We start from the raw sequence: 27,045 nt of genomic DNA, 5'->3' as shown, positions 1-27,045 counted from the left end.
TCTTCATCATCATTGTTATTCATTTCCAGTAACACTATCAGTTGGTGCAATAAAATATTTTCTGTTGAATCACAGCCAAAATAATTGCTTAATCTTCATTTTGAGACAACAACAAATTAAAAAATTAATAATATTAATAAAATTATGAACTTGCTATTGGCATCAGCTGTTTTTGATGGATGGTGTATGGTTCCAGTGTAAATCGGAGTTTCACATTTTTAAAAAAATCCCACCGTTCCACAGGGATGTTTTCAGTGTGCAGAGACTATATGTCGCGTTCATTGTGGGAAATGTAATGCAGGTTTATAAGACGTCACAATAAACATCGAAAGAATCGATTGGTGTTTGGTGAAACCAAAGAATCGATAATATCGATGTTTGAATTGATTTTTGCCCAGCTCTATTAAGCAGGCTGCTGTTGGTTATATAAGTAACATGATTCAGAGTGTTGTGTTTCAGCTCGCGAGGCTCCGGTTGGAAACATCTTTCAAATTATCTTTTTCTATATGTTAGCCTATAAATATTTCTTTTTATTAGGCTTGGCAGCTGTATCTTTCCTAGTCCACAAGTACGAGGTAAGGGCTATTTGAGCCGACCCCGCTTAAGGAATCCGTACTGGAATCTTCGAAAAGAACGCACCGTAAGCAAAGTCTCAAAACTTACAATTAGCCATTTTGACATTGATTCTTGAATTTTAAAGAATACGGAAGATTTTGTGACTGCAGAAAATCAACATTTTGTCAATGAGCTAGTTTATGACAAATACGATACTCCAGCTCTTATCAAGACCATACAAGCCCATGCCAATAAATTTATCCAGACCTATGATCCGGAAGATGGCATTCGTCCCTGGACCCCGCAAACTAGGCGTTGCGGTGTAATAGCACGTAAGATTGGTCAGTACCCGCTATGGCTTAAAAATGGCAAAAAAGTGCGCACCACATTGTTGCAGATAGTTGATAACCATGTTATTAAGTACATGCCACATGCAGAATGTCGGCCTCAAAAGAATTTGAGCCGTGTTCATAATTCGAACCAGTATGGCTGTCTCCTCGTGGGCGCTGAAAGTACGAACCCATCCATGCTGACTAAAGAATACTGCGGGATATTTCGAGATGCAGGCGTCGTACCAAAAAAAAATATCATGCGTTTTATGGTCTCACCAGATGGAGCACTAGCACCCGGAACACCTTTAAATATTTCCCGCTTTCGCGTTGGAGAATATGTGGATGTTCGCGGCAAAACGTGAGTATTACGGAGCACTAATAGTTCGAAATAAATAGGACATACATATGTGTAAATATATACAGTGGGGAGCAAAAGTGAGAACATACTCATAATCACTGACTTTCGCTGTTAACAGCCATAACAGCCAAACGAATAAAGCCAAGCAAACCAAATTTTTTCCCCATATAAATACTTGTATTCTTAACAAATAAACAATAATTACAAGAACAAATACAAATTTTTTAAAGACTGAAAAATAAAAAGCGAAAAAAAAACGCATAGACCCATATTAGAAATTGCTTTTCTAATACGGTTTGGAATGCTCTCTAAATTCACAAGAATATCTATTGGAATACGATTGCGTTCCGCATCTACACGTCCTTAGAGATCGCTTAGGGCTCGCGCACACTGTAGCTGAAATCGGAGCTGAGGGCTCGCGCACACTATAGCTGAAAGCGGAGCTGAAAGCTCAGCTGATCTGAGAGCTTTTTTCAGGCAGAATCAGCTTGCAGGTGCGTACATTGTCGGCTGATCTGATTGCTGAAAGCTAAAAGCCACTGCGAATTAATATTACATTTTTCAATTATTATTTATTTTGTATAATAATAAACATTGTGATGTCTTTCGAGCGTTTACTGTACTTGGGGACATAGTATATTATATTTATTATTGACATATGAAAATGGTAATAATAAAACTTTTTTGCCCAATTTATCGCCTTCCAGAAATTATAGAAATAAAACTATTATTCAAATATTTTTAATATATAAATATTATTTATATTATTCATATGTCAATAATAAATATAATATACTATGTCCCCAAGTACAGTAAACGCTCGAAAGACATCACAATGTTTGTTATTATTGTGGAGATAATGTTTTTTATCCCCAATCGGCCGACTAATTATTTCGAATTAAATAAAACTCGGCGCAGAAATAAAATTACGATATGTTCTTTAATGCGTGACATCCAAATTGCAAGTGTGGCTTGCCTGCCCTTTACATTGCCGCTCCGATCGCTAAGCGCAGCTTCGCTCGGCCGACGTCGGTAGGCAGACGCAAAGCGGAGATAGCGAAGAGCGAGCTGGCAGAGAGCGTTTAGCAGGGCAAGCAAGCGCAAAGCTTTAACAAACAAATGAGTGACATAGACATAAGTAACAAACAAAATGAGCGGCTGAGGGCCAAGAATTAGGTGCTATTTGGCAAGCAGCTAGGTTGGGTTCGGCTGGGTTCTGCTCCGAACAATTATAAAAAATAAATAATAATTGAAAAATGTAATAATAATTCGTAAAATAAAAGAAATACGAATATAAACTCAACGGAAATGTGGTTAAAATACACGGAATTTAAAAAAAACGAGGGGGAACGTTGTGAGTTGCAGCGGACACCGCAACTCTACAGTTATACCCGATACTTAGTCAGTATGGCTCTCCTCCGGCAGCCGCCGCTAATATTGAACGAACGAGCGTGACGTCGGGGGCTGCGTAGCCAGTGCAAATTGATTTGTTCCTTTTGGCTATAAAAATGATCTGATCTGATCCAGATTCAGCAATCTGATAGATATGATCATTATCTATGATTCTGCGTTTTTAGTTTTCTCGTATCCTCAATATTGTGGATGCAACCGATTTTCGTCCTTTGTGGGGGCGGAAGGGGGTGGGGCGAAATTTTGAGATATACGTTTTAAAGTGAGATCTAACAGGAGTGCGGATACCAAATTTGGTTACTCTAGCCTTAATAGTCTCTGAGATTTGTGAATATCCCCAGATTTTCATCCTCTGGGGGGGCGGAAGGGGGTGTGGCGAAATTTTGAAGCAAACTCGTCTCGGTCCGATATATTAGGAGTGTGGATACCAAATTTGGTTTCTCTAGCTTTTATAGTCTCTGAGATCTAGGCGCTAATGTTTTACTCTAAGCAAAGCCGGCTATGCTACGTGTGTGTTAGAGAGAGACAGGGCGAGAAAAAATGAAATTGTTTTCTTGATGCTGGCTATAATAATAATACGATCTTATTCAAATTCTGCAGTTTAAAAGATATGGTCATTCTCTACGATTTAGCGTTTTTGGTTTTCTCGTATCTTTAAAATTGTGGATGCCACAGATTTTCGTCCTTTGTGGGGCGGAAGTGGGCGGGGCGAAGTTTTGAAATATTTTTGTAGCAGTGACATATCCCAGAAGTCTGGATCCAAAACATCGTTGCTCTAGCTCTTATAATCTTTGAGCACTAGGCGCTAATAGGGACGGACAGACGGACGGACGGACAGACGGACAGACGGACGGACGGACAGACGGCCAGACAGACATGGCTCAATCGACTCGGCTATTGATGCTGATCAAGAATATATATACTTTATGGGGTCGGAAACGATTCCTTCTGGACGTTACACACATCCACTTTTACCACAAATCTAATATACCCCAATACTCATTTTGAGTATCGGGTATAAAAAACGAAGAAAACTTCCGTCTGGCTACTGTACGTGCTGTGAAGTAATAATTAATTAACAATATAATAATAATAATTATAATGATTTTTATAGATGCCACTTAAGGAGATAGACAAAGGGAGGCAGTGGCTTTCAGCAATCAGATCAGCCGACAATGTACGCACCTGATTCTGCCTGAAAAAAAGCTCTCAGATCAGCTGAGCTTTCAGCTCCGATTTCAGAGCCGATTTCAGGTCCGCTTTCAGCTATAGTGTGCGCGAGCCCTTAGATTAGATGGCCAATCCCCAGCCGTCGTTTCACGATTGACCATAAGTTTTCAATCGGATTAAGTTCGGTTCTTTGAGATGGCCACTCCATCAACTTAAAATTTTGATTAACCAGCCATTCTCGAAAATTTTTCGCAATTTGCTTCGGATTCCTGTCTTGTTAAAAAGTTATTTAAATTCGGGATAAATAAATTTCTCCGGAAAATTAAAAAGTTGGTCTTGCAGAAGTTTTAAATAGTCCTCTTTGAACATAATACCATCAATTATTTGTAGAGGACCAACCTGCTACCATGTAAAGCATCTTTAAACCATAGTAATATGAAATAATCAGGCAGGCTCCGTTTTTCTTTTACGTTTTCAGCTAAAACGTTTCGTTTTGGTTTTAAGGCTCTCCAGTTTTCACATATTTTTGCTGTTTGCACCAAAACAAAAATTGTTGTTGCCCTGGCACATTTTTTCCGAGCCAAATTTGAGGTTGGGTTAAAATAAATTTATTTATAAAGACAGCAAAAGTTAAATTACCCTGATATAGGTGTCAAGTTTATGTTAATGCATCAATAAGTCATCTATTTTATTTCCTTTTGCAATTAAGGTTCGTTTCGTTGTATAAAATGCCGTTTACTTTTCATTTCGTCAAAGAAAATGTTTTCGTTTTGAAAACGAAAAAATTTTGCAGAATGTGAAAACGGGAGCACCAATTTATGCGATTTCAAAAGTAAACCGAAAAAACTTTTGTGAAAACCGGAGCCTGGCTGTATTAGAGCTAGAGCAACCAAATTGTGTGTGCAGACTCCTGTGAGATCATACTGAAACAAGTGCTACGGGAAAACCGAAAACGCAGAATCAAAAACGAGGGGGAACGTTGTGAGTTGCTGCGGATACCGCAACTCTACATATATACCCGATACTTAGTCAGTATGGCTCTCCTCCGGCAGACGCCGCTAATATTAAACGACACGACAAAGAGTGCGTGCGAGAGAGACAGAAAATCAGTCTGAGCGTGACGTCGGGCGCTGCGTAGCCACTGCAAATTGATTTGTTGCTTTTGGCTATACAAATTATCCGATCTGATCCAGATTCCGCAACCGGATAGATATGGTCATTCTCTATGATTCTGCGATTTTAGTTTTCTCGAATCTGCAATATTGCGGATGCAACAGATTTTCGTCCTTTGTTGGGCGAAAGGGGTGGGGAAAAATTTTGAGATATACGTTTTATAGTGAGATCTAACAGAAGTGCGGATACCAAATTTGGTTACTCTAGCCTTAATAGTCTCTGAGATTTGTGGATGCCCCAGATTTTCGTCCCTTGCGGGGGCGGAAGGGGGTGTGGCGAAATTTTGACACAAAACGGTCAAGGTCCGATATCACAGGAGTGTGGATACCAAATTTGGTTGCTCTAGCTCTTATAGGTTCTGAGATCTTTGAACACACATTTTACAATTGGCAAAACCGACCATGAAACCTGTGTTTAAGAGAGAGACAGAGCGAGAGAGAATGAAAAGGTTTTCTTGATTCTGGCTATAATAATTATACGATCTGGTTCAGATTTTACACTCTAGAACATATAGTCATCTTCTACGATTCGGCGTTTTCTGTTTTCTCGTATCTTTGAAATTGTGGATGCCACAGATTTTCGCCTTTTGTGGGGGCGAAAGTAGGCGGGGCAAAGTTTTGAAACATTCTTGTAACAGTGACATATCACAAAAGTCCGGATTTGAAATGTCGTTGCTCTAGCTCTTATAGTCTTTGAGCAATAGGCACTGATAGGGACGGAAATACGGACAGGGGTCTGTAGTTTATGCCCGCAAAGAACGGTCAACACTTTTTAGACCCGATACTCAAAATGAGTATTGGGGTATATTAGATTTGTGGTGAAAATGGATGTGTGTAACGTGCAGAAGGAAGCGTTTCCGACCCCATAAAGCATATATATTCTTGATCAGCATCAATAGCCGAGTCGATTGTGCCATGTCTGTCCGTCCCTGTGAGCGCCTAGTGCTCAAAGACTATAAGAGCTAGAGCAACGACATTTTGTATCCAGACCTCTGTGATATGTCACTGTAACAAGTATATTTCAAAACTTCGCCCCGCCCACTTCCGCCCCACAAACGGCGAAAATCTGTGGCATCCACAATTTCAAAGATACGAGAATGACTATATCTTCTAGACTGCAGAATCTGAACCAGATCGTATTATTATTTTAGCCAGAATGATGAAAACAATTTCGTTCTTTCTCGCTCTGTCTCTCTCTAACACACGTTTCATGGTCTGCTTTGCCTATTGCAAAAAGTGAGCGCCTGGATCTCAGAGAATGATATCGGACTTTGGCAGGTTCATTTTCAAAATTTCGCCCCACCCCCTTCCGCGCCCACAAAAGACGAAAATCTGTGGCATCCACAATATTGAATATACGAGAAAACTAAAAACGCACAATTATAAAAAATGACCAAATCTACCAGATTGTCGAATCTGGATCAGAACGGATGACTTTTATAGCTAAAAGTAACAAATCAATTTGAAGGGGCTACGCAACGCCCGACGACACGTTTTCTGTCTCTCCCGCACGAACTCTTTGTCCGTCAATGTAGCCATACTGACTACTCACAACGTTCCCCCTCGTTTTCTTTGCTGTCTGGTCACTGACAATTTCTCGAATTGTTTCTTGTATCTGTTCTGGGCCTGCTGAATATTTTCTTTTGCCTCTTGTCACATCTTCTGTCTCTCGTCTTCAAAATTATCAACCATCTCCATTTCTATCAGCTGAAGTATGTCGCTATCCGGTCCACAACTCATTTTTACCCCGATCATCAGCTCAAATGGGCATCGCTTTGTAGACACATGAACAGTGCTGTTAATAGCTCTCTGAGCTCGAGGTACGAACTTATAGCATCTTCCAGGTTTCTGCGAAGACAATTTGGAAATGACGCTCAGAATATATCGGTTTACGCGTTCAATTTTTCCGTTTCCTCTTGGTACCCCTGTGGGACTCCATACGTGTTCTTTTCCTTCACAAATTCCTCAGAGCTCGAAGATGTAAACGCTTCAACTCCCTGAGAACTTCGTCTGCTCCTGTTGTTTTTATGGGATACATCCATACGAACTTACTAAAGCTATCAACCATTGCGGAGATGTACTTGTACTGCTTTGAAGTAGCATCCATAGGCCCAAGGTGATCCACATGTATAGTGTACAGCGGCTGTGATCCTTTGTCGATTTGATGCAGAAATCCCTCTTTTTTGCCAAGCTTTTTGTTGTAGATTATACATTTCATACAGTTTCCTATGATCTGCATTACTTTTCCTTCCAGATGTGGAATCCAATAACTCTGCTCTACAGCATGCATTTTTTTTTGGGCGGCAAAGTGTCCTGCGTTGTGAGCATCGGTTATTATTTCTTTCTCTAATGATTTCGGTATTGCCAGCCTCCTGCCTCCTGCTGAGCTTTCTTAATTCTTGCAGTGACTTCCGACGATACCATCATGACATCAATTGGGTACTCAGGCAATCCACATGCTTCAGTCGTTCTCCTGGTCTATGTTCCACCTCAAAATCGATGTCCTGAAGGTACAAGAGCAATTGGGCTACGTCCCGCGAAACGTCCTTCTTGCTTAACGTTTACTTAAAATCAGCGCAATCCGTTACGAGCTTAAAGTTGGTTCCAAGTATGTACTGACGAAATTTTTTGCACGCGATGAAAATTGCTTTGGCTTCTTGTATATAGCTATGCCGTCGTGCGTCAGACTCCGAGGTTTTCTTACTCCAGAATAAGATCGGATGCAATTGTTCTTCGTGCAATTGTAACAACGCCGCTGCAAACCACTGACGCATCAGTGTGTATCTCGGTTTTTGCATTCCTGCGATAGAGTCTCAAGCCCGGCTCTTTAACCAATGCTTCCTTTAATGTGGAAAATGCCTGCTGCTCCTTCAAACTCATTTTAAATTAGACATCTTTTCGCAGCAGATTCGTCAATGGTTTGGCGATTAGCGAATAGTTTCTTATGAATTATCGAAAAACCAGAGTTAATCCTAAAAACGACTGTACAGCCTTTTTGTTTTTCGGCATCGGGAACCTGCTGACAGCTTTGGTTTTCTCCAATCTTTGATTTTGCCTCCTCCAACTTGTTGACCCGGAAATGTAATGGCCGACTGCAGAAATCGGCACTTCATCTTTAGCCCGTATTCAGCTGCTGCATCAAAAACCTTCTTCAGCTTTCCCAGGCATTCGTCGGCATTTCAGCGTGTATAACAATATCGTCCATGTACAGATCAATAATGTTTTCATTTATGAGGTTTTGAAATACAAAACTTATAAAGCGGATGAAAACTGCTGGCGAATTGCAAAAACCGAAAGGCGCACGGTTGAACTCAAAGAGGTCTTCCTTCGTTATGAACGCCGTATATTTTGTGCTGCTTTCCTCCACAGGATGGGAGAACCCATTTTCTAAGTCAATGATGGCGAACACCTTCGCATTTTCCAGTTTCTCCAGCACCTCTTCAACGATTGGAACTGGAAAGCAATCTTTCAAAACCACCTTGTTCAACTGACGATAGTCCACGCAGACCCGACTGCTCCCATCCTTTTTCTTGACAATTACTGTACGACTGGCGAAATTTGATGATGAGCGTCGATTTATCCCAGCGTTGGCCCATTTATCGATCTGCTGCCTAACAACGTCGGCTTCGCTGATGGCCACTCGACTTGGCGAATGTCGAACCGGCGCTATTTTCTTATCCGCTACGATCTTCAGCATGATCGGGCACACCGCAGTCTGCTTCTTTTAAGTAAAGTCCTGAAGCATAGATTGGACGGCATCTCTGTACTGCGAGGGAACGTCTATATCAGTATTTGCTGCAATCACGTTGTAAATACTTATCTGTTTGGTGTCCACAGTTTCCTGCCCAGGCTGGGTAGAAAACGTATATCCTCCTGGCGTTGAAGTCATTGAAGTCGTGTCCCAGTAACAATTCGCATCCGAAGGCATGATCGGCCACCACAAGGAACTTGTGTACTAGACCCATTCCGTCGATCTCCACGTCTGCCATGAACTGCAGTCCCCACAAAGTTGACGAGCTGGCTTTCAGATGGGCACCACTCCTTTTTCCGAGCACAGACATCTTTAATAGGGAAACCTCTGCACCGGTGTCGATGAGCTCCTTGGCTTGCACGTCGTTCATTTTGAGAGACCAGGCGTTTTTCTTCGTATGCAACGTTTACGGTAGCAGCACTCTGGCAATCCTTAGACATGTGTCCAGTCTGATTGCAACGGAAACACTTTAATGCAGCTCTGCAATCCTTGCGTAGATGCTCCTAGGATCCACAATTGTAGCAGTGTTCCTTCCTCTCATATTTGGTGTAATTGGACTTCTTTACGAACGGCTGTGTCTTTTTGTTTAAAAACACCCATCGGCCGCGAGCGTTCTTTCGTAGATTTGGCATTTCTCTCTCAGCTCCTTGTATGCGCTGCATCCAAATAAAGTGTACTTGTAATCCGTTTTTAAATTTAATCCATCGACAATGTATCGAATCACCGACTCCGTGTCTGTTGTCCCACGTGCAGCAATGCTTCAGCGTTCAGTTCGAAGTTATTAAACCACTGCTATACTGACATATATTCTCCACTGAATTCTGGAATAATTTTGGCAAAATTTTCCACTACCAGATTTCCATCATTTTTCTTGTTTATTTAATCAGCACTTATTTTCTTCGACAGAAGTTGAACCAGCTGTTGGAGCGCTGTGTGTTTTCTTCTAGGACTGATGACCTCATCGCTTCCTCGTTTGAATTTTTTTTGGCGATTGATCCTGTCTGCCCCTGATCCACTTGGCCCTTCGTCTTGGTGCATATTCCCGGTTGGTGGTCCCCATTAGTTTTTGTCCATTACCGTTTTTTCTCGATTCTTCTTTTCACCGATTTGCTGTCCCGCTTCCTCTGCTGGCGACTTATGAGAAATGCGACACACAATTTTTGTTTATTCTTATTATTATCGCGGTGGAATGGTATGTGTGATTAAAAATGTTCTTAAGGTTACGACTTATTTCTGCTGAGTTTCTGCTGCTGCTTGAGTCGCGTCCGTATACTGATGTTCTCTCTTTCGACTGCCTTTCTCGGTTCCTCTTTTTCTCTGCTATTGCTGCTTATTATCTGTTCATCTGCTGCTGTTATTACTGCTGTTGCTATGCTGTCGATCCGCCGTTACTGCTGTCAACCACTGCTCCCGCAATGTGTCAGCTTGCCCACTACTTCATACATGTATTGTAATAAATTTTTATAGTTTTGCTTTTTTTTTCAAACTGAAGAGAGATGATGAAGATTTGCGATGATAATGAAGGTTATGCCCGTTAGAAATTCAACTGCATTTTGCATATCTGAAAAATCGATATCAAACATTAAACGTGCACATTATTGTATATGTAGATATATTTATTTTATATATATACAGGGTGCCCCATCTTTTAGTTATATAAACATTGAATAACTTAAAAAAAAAACAACCGATTTCCATAAGTAAGGTATTTTATTTGGTTTGGTTCTTTACAATGTATTTAGACTATGTTTTGAATACAATATCAATTAGGTGGCCTATTAGCAATTACAAATTGGGCTCTCTTTCTTCCTCGACCATCTCGGGTTTTATAACGTTGATTTCGGCACGAATGTTTGCCTTAAGCTGGTCTATACCATGAGACTTGTTGTCGTAAACCTACCTTTTTAGAAAGCCCCACAAAAAGAAGTCGGGGGGCGGGTTTAAAGAAGGCGAACTTTGTGGCTAGTCAATATCGCCTCTTTTTGACAGCAGACGTCCTGGGAATTTTCTTTGGCCTGTTTTGAATATTTAGCCGTACTCCAAGCGACGTGGATGGAACACAAAATTGGTTTGTGTTAATTACACTTTATACGGAAACAATTGTAAATCATCCTTCAAAATACGCCGTGTTGTGCGGCACACATACATACGCAAAAGACAGTTTTTTCGTTCGCTCGCGACAAAATGCTCAGTGAAACACAGTAACAAAAGAGAAGTAAAAAAATTGAAGCGAAGAGCGAATTGAGAAAAAAAATGATTTGATCGGGTCTTTTCTGTCTCTTTTCTCAATGTATCTGTAAGTGAGACTTTTTTCGGACACCCCGAAAGTGTCAACCGTTATTTGCGAGGTCTGAGCTCTAGGTTATTCAGAATTCTTAATATTGTACGAATATCCCATAACTAGCTGAGGAACTGTTTTAGTTTTTAAATTGGTAAGGAATTTCAGAAGATATTTCATAATACTAGTTTCTTGGAGTAAAAAAAGGACGTTTTTTGTCGATTTTTCGGTGTTAAATTAGTTAAGAGTGGAAGAAGATCAAAAGGTTAAAAAAGTAGATGAAAAGATAAGCAATTGTTCAAAATGTGTTAAATTTTTTTTATTGGGGTTACTGCAGAATTTAATGGGTTTATGGCGGTTGGAAGAATCTTTTTTTATGCATCAACCTTGTAAGACCAAGGCGTAGCCGTATATTTATACCCGATACTCAAAATGAGTATAGGGGTATATTAGATTTGTAGTGAAAATGGATGTCTGTAACGTCCAGAAGGAATCGTTTCCGACCCCATAATATATATATATTCTTGATCAGCATCTATAGCCGAATCGATTGAGCCCTGTCCGTCTTTCCGTCCCTATAAGCGCCTAGTGCTCAAAGACTATAAGAGCTAGAGCAACGACATTTTTTATCCGGACTTCTGTGATATTTTATTGTCACAATTATATTTCAAAACTTCACCCCGCCCACTTCCGCCCCCACAAAGGCGAAAATCTGTGGCATCCACAATTTCAAAGATACGAGAATCGTAGAGGATGACTATGTCTTCTAGAATGCAAAATCTGAACCAGATCGTATAATTATTATAGCCAGAATCAAGAAAACAATTTCATTGTCATCGGACCATGACCGTTTCGTGTCAAAATATCGCCACACCCCCTTCCGCCCAGCAAAGGACGAAAATCTGGGGCATCTACAAATCTCGGAAACTATTAAGGCTAGGGCAACCAAATTTGGTATCCGCCCTCCTGTTAGAGCTCACTATAAAACGTATGTCTCAAAATTTCGCCTCACCTCTTCCGCCCCCACAAAGGACGAAAATCTGTTGCATCCACAATATTGCAAATTCGAGAAAACTAAAAAAAACACACAATCATAGAGAATGACCATACCTATCCGGTTGCTGAATCTGGATCAGATCGGATTATTTTTATAGCCAAAAGGAACAAATCTATTTGCAGTGTCTACGCAGCGCCCGACGTCACGCTCAGACTGATTTTCTGTCTCTCTCGCACGCACTCTTTGTCGTGTCGTTTAATATTCGCGGCGTCTGCCGAAGGAGAGTCATACTGACTAAGTATCGGGTATAAATGTAGAGTTGCGGTCGCCGCAGCAACTCACAACGTTCCCCCTTGTTTTTGTTTGTTTATTGGGTTTTTCGTGTACTCAGCAACTCAAAGCCGCCTGCCATTAATTGTTTGTTACCAGTAAGAGGTTTGAGAGATCTAATCAAAGGTATTATTTGGAAACATTAAAATCTTACCTGTAATACCTACATGGCTCGGTAGTATTTTCAGTTTTGAAAGTTCTTGATTATGTGATCAATAGCATTATATCAATAACATTCAGGATTGCAATAGCTTTGGCTGCATATACTGATGCCGGGGGCTCCTATTTTAATTACCGAGGTCTCCGATTACATACATATTTGGATAGTAAGCCGTCTGTGTACAGAAAGCTGTAGTTATTAACATGATCTTTGTTTCCATAAGTTATTTGATGGAATTCTTTCACACACTTTTTGGGGTCATTGAGTTTTCGTACTTTGAGGTTTTGCTTTCGGAGGTTTTCTACCGGGATTATTGTAAGGCCTAATGAATAATTGCATTGTATAATTTTGCATTTGCTAAGGGAATTGGGGAAAATCCAGAAAAACCTAGTTCGTCCAATAAAAACATAAAATTCGTTCGTTCTCTTTCGTAGATCAGACGCGTTTTTGTTTTGCGCTCCGCCTATTATACCCGATACTCAAAATGAGTATTGGGGTATATTAGATTTGTGGTAAAAGTGGATGTGTGTAACGTCCAGAAGGAATCGTTTCCGACCCCATAAAGTATATATATTCTTGATCAGCATCAATAGCCGAGTCGATTGAGCCATGTCTGTCTGTCCGTCTGTCCGTCCCCTTCAGCGCCTAGTGCTCAAAGACTATAAGAGCTAGAGCAACGATGTTTTGTATCCAGACTTCTGTGATATGCCACTGCTACAAAAATATTTCAAAACTTCGCCCCGCCCACTTCCGCCCCCACAAAGGACGAAAATCTGTGGCATCCACATTTTTAAAGATACGATAAAGCCAAAAACGCAGAATCGTAGAGGATGACTATATGTTCTAGAGTGTAAAATCTCAACCAGATCGTATAATTATTATAGCCAGAATCAAGAAAACAATTTCATTCTTTCTCGCTCTGTCTCTCTCTAACACACAGGTTTCATGGTCGGCTTTGCCAATTGCAAAATATGAGTTCAAGGATCTCAGAACCTATAAGAGCCAGAGCAACCAAATTTGGTATCCACACTCCTGTGATATCGGACCTTGACCGTTTCGTGTCCAAATTTCGCCACACCCCCTTCCGCCCCAGCAAAGGACGAAAATCTGTTGCATCCACAATATTGCACATTCGAGAAAACTAAAAACGCAGAATCATAGATAATGACCATATCTATCAGACTGCTGAATCTGGATCAGATCGGATAATTTGTATACCCAAAAGGAACAAATCAATTTGCACTGGCTACGCAGCGCCCGACGTCACGCTCAGACTGATTTTCTGTCTCTCTCGCACGCACTCTTTGTCGTGTCGTTTAATATTAGCGGCGTCTGCCGGAGGAGAGCCATACTGACTAAGTATCGGGTATAACTGTAGAGTTGCGGTGTCCGCAGCAACTCACAACGTTCCCCCTCGTTTTTCCTTTGTTTTACATAAACAACCGGTGTTTTCATAAATAAACATTACATACTTTCCTAATCCACCTACTATCTGGAAATCTATTCTATTCCGCGAGTGCATGCCTTTTGATTTGTGTTTAATTATTATTTATTGTACTTAAAATTTTTCAACGTCGGCTTGTTGTGTTTGTGTTGTTGCCGTGAGTACATTACATTGCATTACATCTCTCGTCTTGTAGCTTTTGTTGTTTTATCACTCTCTCACTATCACCTCAACTTCAATAACTGTTCTTTCTCTCTCACTCTTTAAACTTTCTGAGCAATAGCGCTCTCTGCTTGGTACACTATCACCTCAACTTCAATAACTGTTCTTTCTCTCTCACTCTTTAAACTTTCTGAGCAATAGCGCTCTCTGCTTGGTACCTCTCGCTATAACCGCTCTCCACTCTGCTCTCTTTTTTTACCAATTCCGCTTTGAGCGTTGTCTGGCATATTGGTCTGGTACCAATTTGTTTTGGAAATTTTCTTTCTTTTTTCGCAAATTTTCTTTAGTAAATAAATAAATAATAAAAATGGAATACGCTGTGGTCTGCGCCAAAAAAACCTGTAAGAAGCAGATCAGCCGAATGTCCCCTTCTGGCTCTACGACAGCGTAGTGCACGCAAAATGCGCTGGATTTTCTGGCCTCGTGAGTGATGCTATAGCCAAACGTAATGGGTTGCATTAAAGTTGCGAGGCATGCCGTGCGGTGGAGAATGACATGGTGGCTTTTATGAGGCAGACGCGGAAGGGCTTTAAGGAGCTGACCGTTGGCTTTAAAAAGCAATACGATCGGCTCCTAGCCATGGAATCTCAATATGGCAGTCTGCAACTGCTGAATGAGTCTCCGAGGCGTAAAAAGGTCACTCCGCGGGATCTGCAAGTGCCAACCGTCACTCAGCCGTGTGCCGCCGAAAAACTGACTCCGACCACGCCAAGTGTGCAGCAGTTGATCTCGTTTGCCACTCCAAGGGCAACGACAGCTGCTGGCGATGCAGATTCGGTAGCCGAATTCATCGCCTCGGAGAATGTGCAGCCAAGTACGTCTGCAGCGTCCGTGTCCGCAAAGTTCGCTAGTTGTCCCGTCTATCCCGATCCCATCAGTAAATAGACGTTCCGGACCTCCGGATATTGCCACCACAGGTACTAGGCCTGTGGTGACTAAACCACTGGTGGGAGTCCCACCAAAACGACAAGTTTTTGTTCAAAGCAAAATAGAATCCGTGGAATTAAAGGTGGAGAAATTCAACTTATCTTATGCCAGGGAGATAGCCTCGTTTAAGATAAGCATCTCCCCAACTTAATTTGACACCATTTGCTCCGCCAAATTTTGGCCGGACCATTTGGTGGTGAAGGAGTTTAAGGCTAAGAAGAAGAATAGGCCCCCCATATCCCTTACAAATCTTTCCAGTGTGCCACCCTCAGCCTCAACTTCCTCTTCCTCAACTTCCCGTCTTGCTTCCACTTTTCCAAAAAACTAACTTCTCTTTCAGTAACCTATCAGAATGTTAGAGGCTTACGTAGTAAGCTCAGCATTCTTTTCCGGGATAGTGTGGCATTTGCTTCCCACGTTATTGTGTTTACTGAATCCTGGTTAAAACCGGACATTCTTAGTTCCGAGGTTTTGGCAGGTCGGTACACAACTTTTAGAAAGAACCGTTCGTCTCGACGTGCAGAAGGAGTTCTGATTGCAGTGGAATCTAACTTCACGTCGGAACACTTCACAGTCCAAGTTCAACCGGAACTGGAATTCCTGTGTGTAAAACTGATTCTTCCCGCTTTCGCTATATTCATTACTTGCTCGTATATTCCACCTTCTTCGGATATCTCTATTTATGAGCAGCATTTGTCCGCTTTAACTGCTGTTTCTTCCTCGCTATCAGATAAAGATCGTATGATAGTTGGTGACTTCAACTTGCCAGGAACTGTTTGGTAAACGAGTCTAGTAACCTAGTGCCCATATCACGACATGACTATGTTGACGGCTTGCTTGACCTGTCCCTATCTCAAGTCAACCATGTGAAAAATTCCTTGGGTCGATTGCTTGATCTGTGCTTTGTATCGGATCCGACCATAGTGTTGTCAACCCGAGACCTTCCGCTCACTATACCTGAAGACGCCTACCATCCTACTTTCGAAGTGTCGCTAGATATAGGACCAACTGTATTGGATCGGTCGAGTAGGCCACCTGAACGTTTCCGTTGCTTTCGTAAAGCCAAATTTTAGAAGCTTAATAATCTAATTAGGGATTTTTATTGGTCCGCTTTGTACTTGTGCACTGATGTCAGAAAAGGCACAAACATTTTTTACAATGCTCTTGGCACATTTTTTGATTCTTGTGTCCCGCTTTCTTGTCCGATTAGATCTGTAAAACCCCCTTGGTTTACCAAAGAGTTATCCAGCCTAAAAAAATTAAAATCAAGACGTTATACAAAATTTCAGGAAGTTGGTTCTCCTCCTTCTCACTCTCGCTATGTAATAGCACGGTAAAACTTTTCAGTTCTTAATGCACAATGCTATAAGAACTACCTATCTCGATGCAGGAGACGTTTTTCTCAGGACCCTAAACAGAACCCTAACTGCTTCGTAAACAGTAAGCGTAGAATGTCCGCACACCCATCCTCGCTGTCATTTTGTAATACGTCGGCAAATAATGATCTTTTTGCCCAATTTTTCCAAACCACCTATTCTGAAGAAAGCTACTCTGGTTATCCGTACCCATACGGTTTACCGAGGTCGAACGGCATTTTCCGTCCCTTGTTAAATGAATATTCTTTACTTCATGATCGTCGACTAGTTAAGCCGGTGTTTTCACCGGGTCCAGACGGGGTTCCAGGTTGTGTACTCAGGTACTGCGCCGAGGCTCTGTGTGGACCCTTGCTTAAACTATTCACCCTGTCCATTGAATCTTCTTGCTTCCCCCCGATCTGGAAGGAATTGTTTATTATTCCTCTCCATAAAAAGGGTATCAAGTCTGAAGCAAAAAATTATAGAGGTATAGCAAAGTTATCCGCCATTCCCAAAATGTTTGAGAAGGTTTTAACTCCGCACTTGCAACATCTCTGCAAGTCACTTATATCTCCCCCTCAGCATGGATTTATAAGGCGGCGATCAACCACCACGAACTTGTTAGAGTTTACCTCTTTCATTATTAAAGGCTTTCAAGGTAACTTACAGACGGATGTTATTTACACCGACTTTAGTAAAGCATTCGACTCTGTAAACCACTTCTTTCTAGCGCACAAACTTGACCTTTTGGGGTTTCCGCCCAACCTCCTGGGATGGATGTCTAGATATCTTTGTTCCAGGTTTCAAAGAGTCCTCTTCAAAAACTCCCTCTCTTCACCAGTAAAGGTTTCTTTGGGAGTACCACAGGGCAGCCATTTAGGCCCCTTATTCTTGGTGGTCAAAGGAATTTGACGACCCCTATGTAACAAAGACTCTATACCTCGCTTGTTCGTCCGATCTTAGAATACGGCTCCTCTGTATGGTGCCCTCAATACAAAGTACACCAGGACCGTATAGAATCAGTACAGAAAAACTTTTTACTATTTGCTCTGCGGGGCCTTAGCTGGGATGAAGGTGTGAGACTCCCATCTTACTCTAGTGATTGCTATTAGTAAACCTCCCATCCTTAGTTAACCGTATAAAAATATTTGGTGTGATTTTTATGCACAACTTGATCAGAGGTGACATAGACAGCCCTGATCTGTTGAGCCGCATAAACTTCCCGACTCCTATTAGACTTACTAGAAATTTTATACCGTTGCTCCTTCCACTGTGTAGATCGAATTATTCCTTGCATGAACCGTTTAGGGTCTTATTCTCGGATTATAATTCCCTCTACCATATCATATCCACCACTAATTCTCTTCCTCTTATTAAATTACTAATCCTTATACACCTTTCTAGTAATTAGAAATTGTAGTGGTATTTTCATTTTTATTTTGAATGCATGCCCAGTTATCTTAGAAACTTTAGTGCTAATCTTCCTCGAATATTAGTCTAACAGCTATCTTTCCTGCATGCTCGCGTAACAGCCTTCTGCTGGTGTCACACTTGACGGTGCAGTAATTGCATCGCCTCTTGAAAGATGCAGTCATTGCATGTCAACGTCCACGGAAAAAAATTGTTATTACATCGAAATAACGTTTCTAAATTATAGTTTCTTTAAATTCAGTAATTAACAAGTCTTGAAACATAAAAATAGTAATACATTTGTAGTTAACTAATTTAAATATCTTAATTTGCATTTTAAATTGAGTAAATTCAATTAATCTGTAATAAAGTTTTTATTTTTTTTTGCGAGGTGCCTTTATTCTTTAATCATAATTGGCGTCTTAAAGTGAGAAATCTAACTGCTGGTAGCGGTTTCGTCAGAACATCAGCCAATTGCTCATCTGTATAAATATATTTGACAGAAATTAGATTCTTTTTAATTTTTTCTCGATTGAAGTGATATTTAATATCGATATGCTTAGTTCTCTTGTGGCAGGTGGGATTATTCGCTAAACTTATGCAACCCTGGTTGTCTTCAAATACAGTGATTGGTTCATTAAACTCGAGATTTATTTCGAGTAAAGCCCTGTATTCCGCTTCAGTAGATAAAGCAGCTACCGATTTTGAATTCATGGTAATTCAGCAAATAAGATATTTTTCTAAAATTTTAAATAAGTTGTATCTGTCTGTTTCAATTCCCACCCAATTAGAATCAGCATACACAATAATAATATTTTCAGAATTCACATTCTTTGTAAAAATAAATTTAAATTAGCTGTACCTTTTAGATATCTTAGTACTGTGTTAGACAGTGTCATATTCTTTATTATAATTGTTGGTGTACCTACTTACTTACTTACTTGGTTATGAATAAGTGGACTGTATAAATTTTACTAGGTTTTATTTAATATATTTGGTGATTATATAATATCGGTGATTAGTTATGTGTGAATAGCGGGGGTTGATTTGCGGCTGCACAGCGATGCGGGCTGAAGGAGGTTATGCTTCTATTTTCCAACTAACTTCCACTCAACAAAAGAAGTCGAGCCAAAAGGGAATTGAAAGATCGGTACACATCGATGTATGCGTGTGCAGCTGAGGGCTTTAGCTATACGTGTGAGAACGTTACAGCTAAGTTTTGGGACACAAGCAATAACAACAAAGCTATGCGCGTAAAAATAGTTACTTAAGCGGTGCAATACAATCATGAGCATGTCGTAATATAAATGAACATTGAACTAAAACTACCCGGCTAATTTCTCAACATACCGGCCCCCCTGAACGATTCTTCAGAACTTGTAAACTCCTCGGGCGGTGATCACGGTGACCACTCGAACCCTCTCGTCTTGGCCAAGATGAACTTCGGTGATTCGCCCAAGCAGCCACTTGCTAGGCGGTTGACTCGGCTCCTTCAGTACCACAACAGTGTCCACGGCTATGTTGTTGGACTCCTGCTGCCATTTCGTGCGAGGTTGCCAGGAAGCAACCTGGGCTTGCAGCTGTCTCCAACACTGCACTCTGTTAATGTTGACGTCTAACAAGGACGGCTCCGGCACCAACGTGTGAAGTTCACCTGTAAGAAAATGAGCGGGGGTAAGGGGATCCAAGCTGTGATCGCTGGGCGCACACAGTGGAGGAGAGTTGAGTAAGCCTCCAAAATGCGGGGCAGACGGCGGAATGAAGTGCCAGTTTATTTCCTGACTCGTCAGAAAATTAGCAATCTCCTCGTCCTGACTTTGAGATACAGCTATCCATTGCATCTCCGTTAGTTCCTTTCTGGCTCCATGGATTGTAGTGCCATTGTCTGAGTAAAAATCGGATATATGGCTACGTGGTGACCAAAACCGTTTGAAAGCGGCGATAAATGCAGGAGTCGTCAAATCACTGACGAGCTCGTTATGAATTGCTTTGGTGGACAGATAAACAAAGATGGCAAACCAGGCTTTGCCAAACTTCAGTGTCCGGCCTGCTGATGTCTTGATGGTAACTGGTCCAGCGTAATCCAATCCAGAAAGTAGAAAGCAGCGGGTGGGCTGAACGCGAAAGGCGGGAAGATCAGCCATGAATTGTGTGCTCGCACCTTTGCGCTGGAGGAAACAAATCTTGCAGTTGAATACAATTTTGCGGACTATGTTACGGGCTCCAGGCTATTTCTGTCTCAACGTGTGGAACATAAATTCGACTCCAGCGTGTAGCGATGTGACGTGCTGGTGTCTAGCTAGTAAAACCGCGCCTGGTGATTCCTTTGGAAGAAGTATGGGATTTTTTACATAATAGGTTGCTAAGAACAAGGCACTAACCTGACACCAATCCTCGTATCTGCCCGAAAAGTCGGAATGCGTATTCTTTTGAAGTGCAGCTCTGCGATTCTCGGTGATTCTCCAAAAGTTACATTTGTCCCTCAAATAGGCGTTCCACAGTGTTTGATAGCTATAGATTCGAGTTGTCGTGCTCATTATCGTGACTGCTCCGGTCACGTATGGCTTCATTGCGCACTAAAGAACTTTCTCTCATATTCGAGGATATAGAAGTCCGGATCCACATATTCATCTTCATCATTATATTGGACCAGCTCTTCAGAGAGCTCCATAAAGCGGTTGAAAGTTGCAACCAGTCGGTCCAACTTGTGCTCTAATGTTTGCACAGAAGTACATTACTGTACAAACTCTTGCGCTTCCGTAGTTATCTGGAATTTGCAGGCACCACGTTGCTGAATTAGACTATACACTAGGGCCTTCATGGCGAACAGCGGTCAACGATATCACTCAATTTATAAAATAAAATCAGAAGCGTATGATCCGGCTCGAAAGACCAAAATGTTGTATGTTTATGAATGAGTGAACAGTATAAATTTTACTAGGTTTTATCAAAGACTATACAATACCAAGATGTTGCATGAGCGACCAAAAAGCTGTTCTATGGCGGGTCCTAACATTAGGACCCAAAAGGCACGAGGGAGCGCGCGGGGTTTCAATTCCCTTTTCGCCTGTACTTCGTCTCTACCGCGACCCCGCTGCCCATCGGTTTCGTCTGTTCGGCAATGCCTTCACCAGCAACGAAATAATTCTGGACTCTCGAGCCTCAGCACCGTCGAAGCGGTGGTCGCGGATCGCCGATGTCTTTGGAGCGGCACAGTGGGACCTTTGACCGTCTCAGCTTGCTAAATTAGTTAGTGAATATGAGTTCAATAAATATTTGCACACTGAAAAAATGTTAAACTTTGAGTGCTTATATCTCCTAAACTAAAACTATCTTGAAAATTCGATTGGAAAATTCTCTATTAGATGCGTACATTAAATTTATCTAAAGCACTCATACAATTTTTTGACTATTTCGGCTGAGTCCCCACTGTGCCGCGCCAAAGACATCAGCGACCACGCTGCCCTACGGTTTCGGCACGCAGACACTGACATGCTTTCACACCGACTCGACGCTGACCGAGGCATTGACGAAGCCGAGTAGCATTTCGGAGGCGAAGGTAGCGTAAAAGAGAATTGAAGTACTAGTCCCGCGCGCCCGTACCATGAAGCGTCAAACGAAAATTGAAAAAGCACTTGTTCCTCATGCAACATCTTGGTATATAGTCTTTGGTTTTATTTAATATATTTGGTGATTATATAATATCGGTGATTAGTTATGTGTGAAAAGCGGGGGTTGATTTGCGGCGGTACAGCGATTTGTGGGCGTTTGCTTCTATTTTCCTACTAACTTCCACTCCACAAAAGAAGTCGAGCCAATAGGGAATTGAAAGATCATGCGATGCGACGGTCCAATGCAAAACGGTACACATCGATGTATGCGTGTGCAGCTGCGGGCTCTAGCTATACGTGTGAGAACGTTACAGCTATGTTTTGGACACTAGCAATAACAACACAGCTATGCGCAGTAGGGAAGTCGTAATATAAATGAACATTGAACTATAACTACGAGTCTAATTTCTCAACAATACTTATTGATGTACCTAAATATTTTTCATTAAGCATCCAATTAAGTTACGACACTGCAAATCATGTGTTTTTTTACATTTTATTTTGGCTTCATAGTTCAATTTGCTTGGTGGTGGTGTAATAACTGGATTAAAATCTTCCATATTACATTTCTTAAAACATTTATATGAACTGACTGACTGACATATAATTGATCACCATCACCACCTATCAATTTTTATGTCAATGAAATGTCAGATGTATTTTAAATTACTCATTTTAGATTTTTTCATCAAATAAGATTTGAACTTTTAAATTATTTCAATCTTTTGAGTGACTATCATGCACATTCAAGAGTACATTCAGTGCCGCTCAACTGAATAGGTTCAAAAATTTTCAAGAGTCAAACCACTATATCTTTTTAACCAACTTACCGATTTATATGAAATAATTGTTTTTGCATAAATTGATTCATTGTTAATATAGCAAGAAAGTTTGTGGTTTCCAGGACACGTTATTAAAGGCTATTTATTAATACTTTCAAAAGCATTGCAAAAAATGCCTATTTATTCTAGCTCAACTGAATAGGTTCAGGAATTTAAAAAATTAAAAAAGCACATATTTGGCTGATTTTAACATACAAAAATAACCATGAAGTCTAATTTAGTATTTGGTAGTCCCACCTTGGCTTGGTATTACTTCATATATTCGATCTGTTAAAGACTTGTAATAATTTTCTAGAATATTGATCGATATAGTTGCCCAGGCTGATTTAATGGATTCGATTAGGGTCTCAGTGTCTTGAAATTGCTTTCCGCCCTGATATACTTTTCGAGACAATAGCCCCCAAACGTTTTCTATAATATTTAAGGCCAGTCTAGCAATTCCACATTTTGTTGACTTATCCACTGTTTTACCACTCTAGCAGTATGAATGGGGGAATTGTCGTGCTGGTATTTCTATGGATTCGATCAAAAAATATTTCAAAAATGTGGGAATGCCTTTTGTTTGTATGACATTTTTGTACACATTTGCATTCATTTCCGATGAAAACTGTAGCTCACAAGTCCCATAATAGGAAATCGCAGCCCAATATCATTATGCCTCCCGCGCAGCTGTGGTTTCGACTCAAAAAATATTCCAGGTTGAACTTTTTTTCATCGGAAAGTTCTAATGATAAGTCGTCTGTCTGCTGATGTTGTCGCGTGCTGAGACCCACCTTTCATATTTCTTCATTACGAATAAAGTTGCCAATTAGGCCAGAATTTATATAACCTTTTATTTGACCTTTTTTAAAGTCGTTTAAATGCTTTCCGCGACCCATTTTACAAAAATATCAACGTAAATTACTTTGACTGCAATTTGCACATAAAAAATGACGTCGTTTACTAAGCGATAAGGACGTCAAACACAACAATGCACTTGAACCTATTCAGTTGAGCTAGAATAAATACGCATTTTTATACCCGATACTCAAAATGAGTATTGGGGTATATTAGATTTGTGGTGAAAATGGATGTGTGTAACGTCCAGAAGGAATCGTTTCCGACCCCATAAAGTATATATATTCTTGATCAGCATCAATAGCCGAGTCGATTGAGCCCTGTCTGTCTGTCCGTCGGTCCGTGTGTCCGTATTTCCGTCCCTATCAGTGCCTATTGCTCAAAGACTATAAGAGCTAGAGCAACGACACTTTATATCCGGACTACTGTGATATGTCACTGTTACTAGAATGTTTCAAAACTTTGCCCCGCCTACTTTCGCCCCCACAAAAGGCGAAAATCTGTAACATCCACAACTTCAAAGATACGAGAAAACAGAAAACGCCGATCGTAGAGGATGACTATATCTTCTAGAGTGTAAAATCTGAACCAGATCGTATTATTATTATAGCCAGAATCACGAAAAAAATTTCATTTTCTCTCGCTCTGTCTCTCCCTAACACACAGGTGTTATGGTCGGCTTTGCCTATTGCAAAATATGAGTTCAAGGATCTCAGAGACTATAAGAGCTAAAGCAACCAAATTTGGTATCCACACTCCTGTGATATCGGACCTTGACCTTTTGGTCTCAAAATTTCGCCACACCCCTTCCGCCCCCGCAAAGGACGAAAATCTGGGGCATCCACAAATCTCAGAGACTATTAAGGCTAAAGTAACCAAATTTGGTATCCGCACTTCTGTTAGACTTCACTATAAAACGCCCCACCCGCTTCCGCCCCCACAAAGGACGAAAATCTGTTGCATCTACAATATTGCAGATTCGAGAAAACTAAAAACGCACAACCATAGAGAATGACCATATCTATCCGGTTGCTGGATCTGGATCAGATCGGATAACTTTTATTGCCAAAAGGAAAAAATCTATTTGCAGTGGCTACGCAGCACCCGACGACACGTTCTGACTGATTTTCTGTCTCTCTCGCACGCACTCTTTGTCATGTCGTTCAATATTAGCGGCGTCTGCTGGAGGAGAGCCATACTGACTAAGTATCGGGTATAAATGTAGAGTTGCGGTCTCCGCAGCAACTCACAACGTTCCCCCTCGTTTTTAAATTATAATTCATGTATTTATTTTGTTATTTATTTAAAACTTGATCATTCTGGGTGACCGTTACCACCATCAGAATTAAATTCGACAGTCATTCCAGAATTTTGTATTTGGCGCACAGAGAACAGATTATGCGGGATATGTTTGCAAAATAGCACATCCTCTATCGTTATCTCATTACCTTGAGATTTAATTGAACAATTCCTTTAGCTGTTGCATTGATACTTTCTCCGCATTTGGCAATTGCATTTTCCGTAGGCTTTTCCAAAATGGTATAAAAGGAACACAATATTTTTTCTTGTATTAAATGATTCGAAGCTCCTGAGTCTAAGTTAGAGCCTGGTTGTATTGTACTTTGCAATTCTGGAAAGCTGGTAAATTCAGCTATAAATCGGACTTCAAGCACTTTGAAGCTTAAGCTTACCGTCTGGAAAATATTAAGCTTTCTAATTCAGAACTGATTTTTTCTTGTATATTTTTTCAAAAGTTTGAGTTTAAAAACTCGGGAAAAGTCGAACAAAAATTAATTTCCTTTGTTTTGTTTCTTGGGAGTTACAAAAATCAATTTAAGTGCACTGCTCAGTGCAAAGTGTTCAGGGGTATATTAGATTTGTGCGGAAAATGGATGTGATCAAAGTTAAAAAATAAGATATTTGGCCAATGGTTCCTATAGCAGCTATTCTATATATTGCTCTGATCGGATTACATTTTTTTGTGACTTAGAACATTAAAATATAATCCAGCCCCCAAAATTTTAACTCGAATGGTTAACATTTAAGCCAAAAATAAATAGTTAACATTCAACTTCTCATACTAATGTGCAAATTACACGTGCAGTGTATTTGTCCAATATTGCACACGCAGATGCCATGTCGATGATGCCAATTGAATCGTTTCATTTAATGCCGGCAGTAAGATTATTAGTATATTTTATACATTTTTTTACGTAAACCATCAATATCTGCAGGACGTTTAATATATTCTGGAAGTGAGTGCGAATCTAGCGATTATTCGATGCATAATCATCTGGAAATGGAAATTTCGGATACCGAAACTGAACCGCCTGCAGCGAAAAAAGCACGAAAAATTTGTTTACCCAAAGAGCTTTAATTTTTTTTATATAACTGGAGGATCACTAATAATGCAGCCATGCACTTGATTTCCGCTATAGCTGAAGCTTTAGGCCACGAAATCAGTGAATATGCTATGAATAGGAGAGCAATACAGCGGCTGCGAGAAGATAACAGACAAAAACATCTCTGTCGGCAAAAAAAAACTATCAAAATTTGGTAAAAGAACTTTATATTATTTACTTACGTATTCTTTTACAAGTTAGTCACGTTTATTCTCAGATGTCAGCAGTGGTTCATTGGGATGGTAAAATGCTTCCTGAACTGACTGGGCACGGCAAAGTTGAACGATTGTCAATCATTATTTCACAAATGGAAGGCAAAAACTTCTAGGAGTGCCAAAAATAAGTGCATCTACAGGAGTGGAAATTTCACACGCAACTTTTAGTTTGTTGACCGAATGGGGAATAGTTGGTAAAATCAAAGCAGCCTGTTTTGATACAACTGCATCCAATTCTGGATGACTTAATGGCGCTGCATTCCGTCTAGAGCAACTATTAGACCGAAACCTTTTATACCTCCCGTGCAGACATCACATCAGTGAAATATACTTGCGGGCAGCCTTTGAATCATGTGCCGAATCTATGTATATCAGGTACAAACATTCCACTCTTTGCCAGAAGAAATGCAATAATTAACATCTGTCAAGTTGAATTGAAGCATCATGCGCGTACTGATTATGTTGAGTTGTTGGAGCTAACTCTATTTTTTTTGTGATCGGTTCCGAAAGGTCATCGTTTCCGACTACCTGGATCAATGCACCATGCTCGCTGGATGTCTAAGGTGATTTATACCTTAAAAATATATATTTTTCGAGAGGAGTTTACGTTGACAGCTCGAGAAGAAAAATATTTGCGCGATCTGGACTTTTAATTCATATACGAAATGTACACCTATGATTCGAAAATTGCAAACGTCGTTTTAAAAAAGACTTGCAGCCATTTGTGGTCTGATGAAAATATCGCACTTGCATTGTTTGACGATAAAGTTACTTTTACATACATGGAGAAACGAGAAAAAAAAAATGGTGAAGCAACCTTTGGCACTTTGTGTTGACCATGATGATGTCGAAACTTCTGCAAAACGCCTAATTTTGAAAGAAAAAGATTTGCCTACGTTCAAGACTCTTTGCCTAAAAAGAGACTATCTGATTTTGTGAGACCTAGTTCTGCTACATTTTTTCATCGCTTAAATATTGCCAAAGATTTTTTAACTGACGACCCTTCAGAATGGCATAGACATGAAGATTTTTAAAATGCCGAACGTTCTGTTAAACTTATGCAAGACTATAACCAAATACTAACCAAAACGAGGTGGAACGTTGTGAGTTGCTGCGGACACCGCAACTCTACAGTTATACCCGATACTAAGTCAGTATGGCTCTCCTGCGGCAGACGCCGCTAATATTGAACCACACGACAAAGAGTGCGTGCGAGAGAGACAGAAAATCAGTGTGAGCGTGACGTCGGGCGCTGCGTAGCCACTGA

At 40.6% G+C, this 27,045-nt stretch overlaps 1 protein-coding gene across 1 annotated transcript in view; it reads left to right on the top strand.

The window, feature by feature from the left end:
* The first annotated feature begins 367 nt into the window (after positions 1 to 367).
* Positions 368 to 27,045, top strand: part of LOC117186141 (39S ribosomal protein L3, mitochondrial-like) — a 65,043-nt gene continuing 38,365 nt past the window's right edge. The window contains exons 1-3 of the mRNA XM_033386319.1: positions 368 to 473; positions 538 to 640; positions 701 to 1,245. Of these exons, the coding sequence (XP_033242210.1) occupies positions 436 to 473; positions 538 to 640; positions 701 to 1,245 (686 nt within the window). The 5' untranslated portion in view covers positions 368 to 435. The remainder of the gene's footprint in view (positions 474 to 537; positions 641 to 700; positions 1,246 to 27,045) is intronic.

Source organism: Drosophila miranda, chromosome XR, assembly GCF_003369915.1.
Source record: "Drosophila miranda strain MSH22 chromosome XR, D.miranda_PacBio2.1, whole genome shotgun sequence".
In the NCBI taxonomy this organism is placed as follows: domain Eukaryota; kingdom Metazoa; phylum Arthropoda; class Insecta; order Diptera; family Drosophilidae; genus Drosophila; species Drosophila miranda.
The sequence above is the reverse complement of the archived record's forward strand: the minus strand, read 5'-3'. Positions and strand labels throughout refer to the sequence as shown.